This window comes from Pleurodeles waltl, chromosome 2_2 (genome assembly GCF_031143425.1).
Source record: "Pleurodeles waltl isolate 20211129_DDA chromosome 2_2, aPleWal1.hap1.20221129, whole genome shotgun sequence".
Classification (NCBI taxonomy): domain Eukaryota; kingdom Metazoa; phylum Chordata; class Amphibia; order Caudata; family Salamandridae; genus Pleurodeles; species Pleurodeles waltl.
In genome coordinates, this window is record NC_090439.1 from 474,345,142 (window position 1) to 474,357,218 (window position 12,077).

Below are 12,077 nucleotides of genomic sequence, written 5' to 3' on the forward strand. Positions count from 1 at the left end.
GAAGTGGTATAGGCGGAAAAGCATACAGGAGGCCTGAACTCCACTCGCGACGAAAAGCGTCGCCTAGCGATAGCCCCCTTGAAAACTCCAAGGCGCAAAACTGCTGACACTGCGCGTTCTCTGCGGAGGCGAACAGATCCAACCAAGGCTCTTCCCACTGCTGAAAGAGTCCTTGCGCACGGAGACACCATTTCTGATCCTCTAAGCATTTTCGGTTGAGTTTGTCTGCTCTGGCGTTCAGAGAACCTGCCAGGTGTTGAACCACCAGGATCATGCCCTGCTGTTTCAGCCATGTCCAGAGGCGTAAAGCCTCTTGACAAAGGGTCCATGACCCCACACCCCCCTGCTTGTTGCAGTACCACATTGCGGTAGTGTTGTCCGTGAACACCTGCACCACCTTCCCTCTCACAACAGGAAGAAATGCTTTTAATGCTAGCCGGATCGCTCGAAGCTCCAACAAGTTGATGTGGAGCCCAGATTCCACCGGAGACCAGTGGCCTCTGATCTCCACCTCCCCCAGATGGCCGCCCCATTCCAGAAGTGATGCATCTGTCACTACCGTTAGATCTGGTTGGGGAAGAGAGAGGGGTATGCCCTTGACCCACTCGCAGTTCACTAACAACCACTGCAGATCTTCTGCAGTCCTCTCCGAGATCTGAACCACGTCGGTAAGATTTCCCTGATGCTGTGCCCACTGGAACTTCAGGTCCCACTGCAGAGCCCTCATGCGCCATCTAGCATGCTTGACCAACAGGATGCAGGAAGCCATGAGTCCCAGCAGCCTCAGAGTCTGTCTCACAGAGATCCAGGATAGAGGCCGAAACATCGGAATCATAACCTGAATATCCTGAACCCGCTGATCGTGAGGATAAGCCCGATACTGCACTGTGTCCAGAACAGCTCCGATGAAAGAGAGCTTCTGAGAGGGAGTCAGGTGTGACTTCGGCACATTTATAGTGAACCCCAGTGAATGCAAGAGGTCCGCCGTCGTCTGTAGGTGTGTGACGAGAGCCTGGGGCATAGGAGCCTTCAACAGCCAATCGTCCAAGTAGGGGAAGACTGAAATCCCTGACCTGCGCAAATGAGCTGCCACCACCGCCATCACCTATGTGAACACCCGAGGGGCACTGGAGAGACCGAAAAGAAGCACGGTAAACTGAAAGTGCTCGTGGCCCACCTTGAACCGCAGGTAAAGCCTGTGACTTGGCAGGATAGGAATATGGAAATATGCATCCTGCAAATCCAACGCTACCATCCAGTCTCCTTGGTCTAGAGCAGACAAAACCTGAGCAAGAGTGAGCATCTTGAATTTCTCCTTCTTGAGGAAGAGATTGACGTCCCTTAAATCCAAGATAGGGCGAAGTCCTTTGTTCTTTTTGGGTATCAGAAAGTAGCGGGAATAACAACCACTGCCTACTTCTGATATCGGGACTCTTTCTATGGCTCCCTTGGCCAAGAGAGCTGTAACTTCCTCGTGGAGCAAAGCCAGATGGTCCTCCATCAGCCACTCCTTTGTCGGAGAGATAGAAGGAGGAAAAGACTGGAAGGGAAGGGAGTAGCCCTTCCGTATGATCTGCAGGACCCACTTGTCCGTGGTGATGGAAAGCCAGTGAGGGAGATGAAAACAAATCCTCCCTCCAACTGGACGGACGTGATCCCGCAGAACCACACTGGGAGGGCTTGGGCGCAGTGGAGGGGGGCTGTGTGGCGGCCGACCTCTGGCCAGACCCTCTGGGTCTGATGGTACCACGACCACGTCCTCTTCCAGGATGCTGTGAAGCCTGAGGACGGTGGCTAAACTGTGGCTGGTGTGGTACCACGCCCCTCCCGAAGCCTCGGAAGGGGCGAAATACAGACTGCTGTCGTGCCGGCACTGAAAGGCCCAAGGATCTGGCCGTGGCTCGAGAATCCTTGAACCTCTCAAGCGCGGAGTCTGCCTTTTCACCAAAAAGGCGAGAGCCATCAAAGGGCATGTCCATCAAGCTGGACTGGACATCCCCTGAAAAACCAGTAGAACATAGCCAGGCGTGGCGAGGTAAGGCCACTGACGATGAAATCGCTCTGCCCAGCGAGTCAGTCGTATCCAAGCCACACCGGATTGTAAACTTGGTTGCATCTTTCGCATCCTTTACAGCCTGGGTGAGAGTGCCCCGTACGCCCTCCGGGACCTGGGGCAGCACTTGCGCCACTGTATCCCATAAGGTATGGGAATAACGGCCCAATAGGCAAGAGGTGTTTACAGACCTCAATGCCAGGCTGGAGGAAGAAAACATCTTCTTCCCAAGCTGATCCAGCCTCTTGGATTCCCTATCCGTGGGAGCCGAAGGGAAGGCACCACGGGAAGTAGAGGCTTGGACAACCAAGCTCTCAGGAGTGGGGTGTTGTGTCAGGAAACTAGGGTCGCTGGGAGCGGGTCTATGGCGGCAGCCGACCGTCCTATTCACAGGAGCCCCTGTGCTGGGTTTGGACCACGTGCCCAGAATGACATCTGTAAGAGCCTCATTGAAGGGCAACAACGGCTCCGATGTTGACACCCCTGGCTGAAGCACTTCTGTCAGGATATTCGTCCTGACTGGCACCGTAGGCAAATCTAGGTCCAAGACCTCAGCTGCCCTACGCACCACCATAGTGAAAGAAGCCCCCTCCTCCGTAGCCACATTAGGAGGAGAGAGCATACCAGTATCTGGAGACGTGTCCAGTCCACTGGCCTCCCCTAGATCCTCATACCAGTCCTGCTGCAATCCTGATTCTAAAGGGTCCTCAGACCCCTCCCATTCCTCTCTGGCGTCTGGCTGTTCCAAATAATTCCCGACAATGATCTGGGCCGAATCGGCTCCGTCGGAGTCGACGTCGTCGCTCCGGCTCCGGATCATCCGGAATAAGGATGGGGCTGCCACCGGTGGCGGAATCGTCGACGTCAGACCCGGTGCCGAAGGAGGCCGACTGTGAGAGACCGGCGCCGGTCCAGATCCGTATCGGATCTAAGGTCCCCAACGGCACCGAGGCCGAAGCCGCCGGCGTCGAATCCGAAGGGGCCCCTGCGGGGCCCAAAGACCCACCTGAGGGTACAGCCCGCTCAAAAACGAGACGCATGGCCTCGTAGAATTCTTTTATTTGAGCAGGGGTCGATCCGGTCCCCGGAAAGGGGGGAAGACGCGGAGTCGACCCCGACGGCGGCTCCGCAGAACCGCGCCTATATAGACAACTGTGACGTCATAGACGGCTCCAAGGACGTTGACGACGCGCGTGGAGCTGGTCGACGCACGTGGATCCGAACAACGACGCCCGACGGTGCGCGCCCAGGGTACTGCTCAGAAAAAACTCCAGATTCGAAGCTGACGCCATGGAATTCTAAGGTAAGGAAGCTGCAGCTAGAAGTCTCTATCAGATATAATGAACACTAAGAAAAGAGTCAGGAACAAATTTAGGTCTGTTAGAAATGGGGTCTCTCGTTGGCAGTGATTTGCACCCTGCCCAAGTAGGGACCCTCCCTATGTCAGGGTAAGGGAACCACAAAGCTAAGATAACCCATGCTCACCCCCTTGGTAGCTTGGCACGAGCGATCAGGCTCATCTCATAGGCAATGTGTAAAGTATTTGTAAACACACACACAGTAACACAGTGAAAATACTACAAAAGGACTCCATACCAGTTTAGAAAAATAGCCAACAATATTTAACAGAATAAAACAAGACCAAAACCACAAAAGTTCAACACACACAATTAACGATATACACATTTTTTAAGGTTAAATCTCAATAAAGTGCTTAGAAATACAATAGCTCCAAAAGGGGCTATCACAAAGGAGTCATTACCAACAGTCCGGCACTACTTGAAATGGACTACAGGCCGGTCATGGAGTTGCACGGACTCCAGGCACAGTACCTTTGGTAAACAATGAAACAGATGTTGCACGGAGTCGGGGACGTGAGATGATGTGGTGTTGATGCGTTACTGCTACCGGGGAGGTGAGGCATTGGTTCCTTGCTGACAGGCAGGGAAGGTGAGGAATTGTTTCCTTATGGGTGCAGGAGAGGTGATGAGGCATCAGTCGACTTTGCAGTATTGTGATCACACCACGGGGCCACAGGTGTTGTCTGGTGTCGTGGATGTTGAGGACACGGCAGTCAGGACTTGCTCTGTGGTGGGACTTTGGAGGCGCTGCAGCAGCGTCATGCCAGCATTGTTGGTCATTGCACTCAGAGGGGGACCACTGCACCTGTTGCAGACAGCAGCATGGAGTCAGATAGTGGCGCTGGTTCCCAAGTCAATCTTGAATCAATGCACTATTCTTCTTCTTGGTTACACCAGAACTCACTTCCAAGGGCCCAGGGAGAGGATTTCGCATCACTTGGAGAGTCAGGGCTCTCAGAAAGACAGCCCAGGTGATCCAGATAAATTCTTGATATCCAGACACTTCTAACAGGTCGCAAAGTTCAGTTCAAGCCCTTAGAGAACCTTGGCAATGAGGATGTAGAAAGCAAAATCCAGTCCTTTCACTCCAAGGACAGGAGGAGCAAGCAGCAGGCCAGCACAGCAAAGCAACAAGCTGATTTGCAGTCCCTCCTACGACATCAAGTTCTTCTTTCTGGCAGAATGTCCTCAGTCCAGAAGTGTTGTGAAGCTGTGGTCTCAGAGGCCCACTACTTATTATCATTTCTGCCTTTAAAGTAGGAAAACTCCAAAGAAAAGTCATGGTAGTGCACAAGACCCTGCCTTTCCTGCCCTGGCCCCAGACACAGCCCAGGGGGTTGGAGACTGCTTTTGTGAGGACAGGCACAGCCCTATTCAGGTGCCAGTAAAGGCTCCTCCCACCACTCTAGCCCAGGAAGACCCATCATCAGTGTAGTAAAGTACCCTCTTTTAGGCACAGTAACCCTCACTGTTTGCCTGCTGTCAGTGTGTTTTGATTGTGTTCACTGGGATCCTGCTAACCAGGATCCCAGTGACTGTGCTCTCTCCCCCTAAATGTGGTTGTTCCTGACTTTGCACACCTCACAATGGGCATACTGGTGCCTCCATGTAAATCCCTAGTATACGGTACCTAGGTACCCAGGGCATTGGGACACCAGAGGTTCCCCATGGGCTGCAGCATTTATTATACTACCCATGGGAGCCCATGCAAAATGTGTCTGCAGGCCAGCCATTGCAGCAAGCATGAAAAGGTGCACGCACTCTTTCACTACAGGTGAACTGTAAGTAACCCCTATGGTAGACCGTCTTAGCCCGGAGGGCAGGGTGCAGGTACCTGTGTGTGAGGGCACCCCTGCATGAGCAGAGATGTCCCTATGAACTCCAGCTACATTTTCCTGGACTCCGTAAGTGCGGGGAAGCCATTTTACCCGTGTACTGGACACACACTACCTGTGTCCAGCTACATAATGCTAACTCCGAACCTGGGCATGTTTGGTATCAAACATGCCAGAATCATACACCAATATTGTTGCCAGTATTGGTTGCAGGATTCCATGCACTCTGGGGGCTCCTTAGAGGACCTCTAGCTTTGCTCCTACCAGTTAGCAGGGTTTTCACAAGCAGTCCGAGTTGCTGCCATCCTACAGACAGGTTTCTGCCCTCCTGCTGCTTGACCAGTTCAACTCCAGTAAGGCAGAAGAAAGGATTTCTGTTAGGAGAGGGCGGAAACACCCTCTTCCCTTTGGAAATAGGTGTTACAAGGCTTGGGAGGGGTAGCCTCTCTAAGCCACTGGTATGCTTTGAAGGGCACATTTGATGCCCTCATTGCTTAAACCGGTTTGCACCAGTCCAGGGATCCCTGTTCCCTGCTCTGCTGTGAAACTGGACAATGGAAAGGGGAGTAACCACTCCCCTGTCCATCACCACCCCAGGGGTGGTGCCCAGAGCTCCTCCAGGTGGCCACTTGATTCTGCCATCTTGAATACAAGACGGGCAGAGGCCTCTGGAAGCATATGAGTGGCCAGGACAGGCAGGTGACATCATAGCCCCCTCCTGATAGGCAGTCACCCTGCTAGGTGATCAATCCCCTTTTCTGGGCAATTTAGGGTCTCCCTCTTAGGTGGGTCCTCAGATTCGACGTGCAAGTTTTCAGAGGACTTTCTCTGCAACGTTTACTTCACCTTCTGGCCACAGGAACTGCAGCTGGACCCTCCAGGAACTGACAATCTGCATCTACAGCAACGAGACTGCTCTGCAACATTGTTTCTGAGGCTCCTTCCAGCAACTGCAACATTTCCCCAGCTGTGCGTCCTCTGAGGTCGACGAGTCTTCTGCGCAAGAAGGAAGAAGGAATCTCCCTTGGAGTGAAGGAGTCACCTCCCTTCATCCGCAGGCATCAACTGCAATGATGACCGGCTGCGTGGATCTCCTCTCTTCTAGAGCTGCGTGGATCCTGCATCAAGGGTGGTGGTCTGGAGTGGTTCCCTTGGTCCTCCCTTCCAGCTGTCCAACTTAGGAGATGGTAAGCCCTTGCATCTCCATGCAGGACAATACTCCAGTGCACCGCGTCTCCTGCAGCTACCAAGGCTTGTTGGCATCTCCTCCAAAGGATATTGAGGCTCTGTGTAGCTCCAGCCCTCTTCCCTGCGACGCACAACCCTCTGCATGCTTCTTCAGCAACGTGGAACTCCTTTCTAGGTGTTCTGCGTGGGCCTCACTGCACTCCTCTGCTTGCTGTCTGTGGGTCACCTGTGGGGGCTGCCCCCTCTTCCTGCGACACTCCCCACTGCTGAGAGTCACCCGGGCCTCACCTCCGTGGGATGAGTTCTCCTGGACCCTGCTGGTCCCCGACATCTCCACATTTCTTTTCCAACAACATTTGCCTTTACCAAGGCTTGTTGGTGGTTCTTCCACACCACTTATCAACTGCAATCCTTCTTCAGGAGTGGGACGTCAAGTGCATCAATTCAGGAACTCTTCAGCTGCTCTGCTGCTGCACGGCTGACTGTCTTCATTCACCGTTGACCTGGTCCTGCATCAGACAGGTGGGTAGTGGCTCCTGTCACAACTGGACATTCCAACGTGAACTGGACTTGGTTCCCTTTCTTTACAGCTCTTCCTCTTGCAGAATCCACCTCTGGTTTCTTGCAGTCTTGTCTGAGTCTTGTATTATCCTCTTCTGAAGTCCTTTTGGTGGGTTTGGGGAAAACCAGGTACTTACCTCTTTTCTCCTGGTCATTGGGGGGCACTCTGGTACTTACTTTTTGAGGTTCCTAGTTTCTTCAACTTTCCTCTACTGATTCCACTTCCTTGGGTGGGGGCCTGACTTTCTTAGAATATGGCTTGCCCCCCGCCCTGGCCTTCAGTACTTACTATTGTTTTCACTGTTTTCTATTGCCATCTATGCTAATTCCTGATTTCTAATGTGTACATAATAGTGTGTTTACTTACCTACAGTTGGTGTACTGCCTATTCCGCATTTTATTACTTGTGTTATTATAATAAAGTGCCTTTATTTTTGTAACTTTGTGGCTCTTTCATGTGTGTAAATGCTGTGTGACTACAGTGGTATTGCATCAGCTTTGCATGTCTCCTAGATAAGTGTTGGCTGCTCATCCACAGCGACCTCTAGAGAGCCCTGGTTTCCTAGACACTGCCTACACCTCGCTAATAGGGGATACCTAGACCTGGTGTAAGGTGATAATCCCATAGGTGCTCACCACACACCAGGCCAGCTTCCTACAATCAGGATATGCAGGGCACACCTCAGCTCCCTTTGTGCGACTGTCTAGAGTGAATGTACTAAAGTGACTGTTATCCTAACCCAGAAGTGTATTCCACAGCCAGGCAGAGGCACAGAATGATTAAGCAAGAAAATGTTCACTTTCTTAAAGTTGTATTTTCAGATTTACAATTTAAAAACCAACTTCACCAAAATATGTATTTTTAAATTGAGTTCAGAGACCCCAAACTTAATATTTCCATCTGTTCCCAAAGGGAAATTACACTTGAAAGATATTTCAAGGCAATCCTCATGTTACCCTATGGGAGCGATAGGCCTTGCAATTGTGACAATCGAATTTAGCAGCATTTCACCATCAGGACATGTAAAACACACCAGTACATGTCCTACCTGTTAGATATAATGTACCCTGCCCATGGGCTGCCTTGGCCCTACCTTAGAGGTGACTTACATGTAGTAAAAGGGAAGGTTGGTGCCTGGTAAGTGGGCGCACTTGCCAGGTTGAACTGGTAGTTATAACTGAATACACAGACACTGCAGTGGGAGGCCTAAGACATGTTTACATAGCTACTCATGTGGGTAGGAGAATCAGTGCTGTAGGCAGACTAGTATTATTTGATTTACAGGTCTGGACACACAATGTGTGCTGTACTAGGGACTTATTAGTAAATCAAATATGCCAATACTGGATAAACCAATTACCACTACAATTTAGACAGACAGCATTGGCTCCTTAGCACTGTTCAGCAGTGGTGAAGTGCCCAGAGTCCTAAAGCCAGCTAAAACGAAATTCAGCACAGGATCAAAACAGGTGGTCAGAAGAACACAAAGCCACAAATTTGTCCGAAGAGCAGACTATTTATTTTTTCCTGAGGGACGCCTGGCTGCCAACATGGCATAACAAATCTTGAGAGGAAGATGAAAGGCATTCAAACTGCTGCTGCTCAATCTCCACACATGAAGGTGGAGTATGCAAAGACTGGCGTGTAGACCCCTTTCCTGCAGCTGCAACAGGAGGTCCTCCCAAAGTGGCAGACTAATGGGAGGACAGATACACATGCTCAGAAGTTTGGGATACCAATCTCTCCTTTCCCAGTCCAGAGCCACTACGATGACTTGGGCCTGGTCAGTCATGATCTCCATAAGAACCCAGTGAAGGAATGGCATTGGCAGAAGGGTGCACAGGAATTCCCAGATCCACGTTAAGCAGAATGCATCTCCAAGCAAGAGACACTTTGGAAGCCCAAACAAGTAGATGTGTTGACACTGAGTTCTCAGTGGTGGCAAACAGACTAAGTCAAGGTTCTCCCCATTCTGGGACGAGACTATGTGCAACCTCTGGACGTAGACGCCATTTGTGATCAGAAAGGCATTGATGGCTGAGTTTGTCTGCCCTCGCATTCAGAGATCCACCAGGTGCTGCACATCCAAGAGAATGTCCTGGCGCTCCAGCCAAGTCCAGAGGCTCATGTCCTGCTGGCACAGGGCCCACAATCCCACTCCGCTCTACTTGTTACGATACGACATGGTGGTGGTGATGTCCGTGGACAGTTGACTCAGCTGTACCTTGATGGATGAGAGTAAGGCCTTCAATGCTAAGTGGGTGGCAGGCAGATACAGGAGACTGATATGAACCTGGGATTTTGTCAGAGACCTAAGTCCTCTGATCTCTGTCTCTCTAACTGACCGGCCCAACCCAAAAGTGATGCATCTGTCACCACTGTCCGCTGGGGTTGGACAGGGAGAGGGGTCTGCTGCTGATTCAATCACAGTTCGTTAACCACCACTACAGACCTCTTGCAATCTCCCCTGAAATCTGGATCAGGTCAGAAAGATTCCCCTGGTGGTGTATTCATTTGGACTTCAGATCCCACTACAGAATCCCACATACGCTATTGAGTGCGCTTTACCTACAGGATGCAGGGGGCCATCAGACCCAGCAGCCTCAAAGTGAATCTCACCGCAATCCAGGATTGTGGTTAATCATCGGGATCATAGCCCTAACGTCCCCGGATTCTCAGCTCCGGACATGGAGCTGATCAGTGTCACATACTGGCACACAGGGTACTGCTCAAGATTTTCCTAATCCAGTCTGATGATAGGAAACTATTCCAAGGCGAGGAATCTGCACTTAGAAGTCTCTATCAGAGCTCACCTATCTCTAACTTCTATTATTAAAACTGAGCTACAAAGACAACTAAGTGTGCCATTTTGCAACATCGTCTGAGATTTGAGGAAGGACTTTGATGTCTCTGATAAACTATCGTACTTTCTCTCTGTAGGTGTGACCAAGCAGATTCAGCAGTGTGAAGCCATTAAACCACCAAGCAAACTTTGAGCCCTATAGCAGTCTAGATAAGGCAAATTCAATTCACTTAAGATCCACGACATCTACGGTATGAACTGAGTATTAATCAGTATTATGTGCAACAGCAAAATAGCAATACAAAGAGCCACTTACAAAAGTGGCTATTTCGAACGCATGCAGATCAAAAAATAAATGACATTTTGTTTCTAGTTTTACTTGAAATACATGGTATAACAGAACAATCTTTCTAAATTGCACTCTCAGCATTGTCGTCACAGACATCGTTAAATATAAGAGGAGATACAATTTTAAAGAACATTAAATTATTAAATCAGCATGTACCATGAAATGGAAATCTGGTATAAAATGCAAAGCGTGCATGGTCCTTGCTTCGCTGCAGGAGGCTCAGTTCCAAAATTAGCACAATGGTTTTACTTAATTACATGGCATGGTAATATGATACTCGCTGCACCTGTTCACAGCACATGCACGTGTTAACAATAAGACACGATTTTTCCTACTTGCGATCAAACTATATTGAAAAGCAATCTTTCGTAACTAATATTTTAGGTTGATAGAATAAGTGCTTTTTACAAAACAGATTTATGAAATTCGTCTTACCTTGCCTTGGCAATTGTTTACATGACCTTTAGCTGTTATGCCTTTAATGAGACAATTTGTTCCTTTAATTATTTCTTCATACTGTATCGTCAAACCACTAAAAATATAAAAGTGTAAATAACAAATGAATAAAATCGAGCAAATAATAATGAATTAGCAGTAGCCTGGTCTGTCGACTCAAACTAACCGTATGTTTCACTGCTGGTGCACTAGGCGGAGCAGTGAATAACAACAAAGGAACCTTCCAGGTCTCCTATGAGAAGGAGTGGTGGGCGGTGCCAATTTGCAAGTGTTTTCAAGGAAGATCGTGCAAGCAACTCATTAAACTCTGAAATGTCGCAGTATTTCAATACTGTATAGGGTAGCGATTTGCAAAGCACATCTACGCGGAAAGAACTCATAGGTGTAATCGTTTACGTAACGAAACTCCGTTAATATTCAATTTAAAGTTAGTTGCTCCATTACACCGAATACAAAAAACTTACGTCGTAGCTCACGTATATTTTTCAATATATGCAACATACAAAGCAATTTGGAAACCTGAAAGCTATAACAATGTAACATCTAAAATCGCTGTTGTCACCGAATTTCCAATACACAAATATTCTCTTCGCTGTCCTTTTAGATAATACTTATATTGAGCTCATACTTGTTAAAGTGGAGTTGTGCGGTCAGGTAAATCCAAATTCTGTCACTGAGTAGCCAGGGTGCTGGGTTTAATTCTACCTATCACTACCGTGACTCAAACAATTCTTGACGATCACAACCGCAACATAATGAACCACCAACCATCTATTCCATTCATATATTTTCATTCTAACTTCAACTCACTACCACTCGAATGTAATACCTTGATAATCACTCTCATAGAAAAGTTGCTTACTTGCTCCTACCTTACTGATCATGACAACTTCTATATCCTCCCGACAAAATCTTTAACAAAGCATTTCAGTTATCCTTCATCTCCAGATTTCTTTTCTACAACTTCACTCGTATCTGAACTGTTCTCACTTCATATAAGTAGTTAAGAGCACACTGCATTCGAAGAGACAGAAACAAACCCTGAAGACCTGGATATCTTTAAGCAAGGCACCATGCTCGCCTGCACTAGTCTGTGACTAGCCTGCATACTTAATATTCTATTTTGCCTTCCCCAACCGATACCAGAAGTAATCACTGCAACTTCTCTGACTTTACCTTCTATATCTTTCTCAAAGAAAACTCAGTAACCCCCCCTATTTGCCCTCCTCAATTCACACATCATGGCCCCTTCCAACTTTGCCCATCTGTACTATCCTTCCTCTGATGAATTGAGGTGTATTATATGGTATGGTATGGTTGTGCAACACTTACTAACCCCTTTAAGACCAGTAGGTTTTGTCTGTGAAATCCTTAGGTCAACCCTGGGTAGCTGTGACTCTGACCAGTCATGCTTACATGAAAAAACAAGTGTTGAGCAATTAAACAGCACCAAAACATTTGAACAAATAA

The 12,077-nt window shown here is 48.8% G+C and overlaps 1 protein-coding gene across 3 annotated transcripts in view; it reads right to left on the bottom strand.

Moving 5' to 3' along the window:
* SMCHD1 (structural maintenance of chromosomes flexible hinge domain containing 1) overlaps positions 1-12,077 on the bottom strand; it is a 2,128,336-nt gene that overhangs the window by 1,185,510 nt on the left and 930,749 nt on the right. For all 3 annotated transcript variants that reach the window (XM_069219969.1, XM_069219967.1, XM_069219968.1), the window contains exon 21: positions 10,587-10,683. In XM_069219969.1, the coding sequence (XP_069076070.1) occupies positions 10,587-10,683 (97 nt within the window). The remainder of the gene's footprint in view (positions 1-10,586; positions 10,684-12,077) is intronic.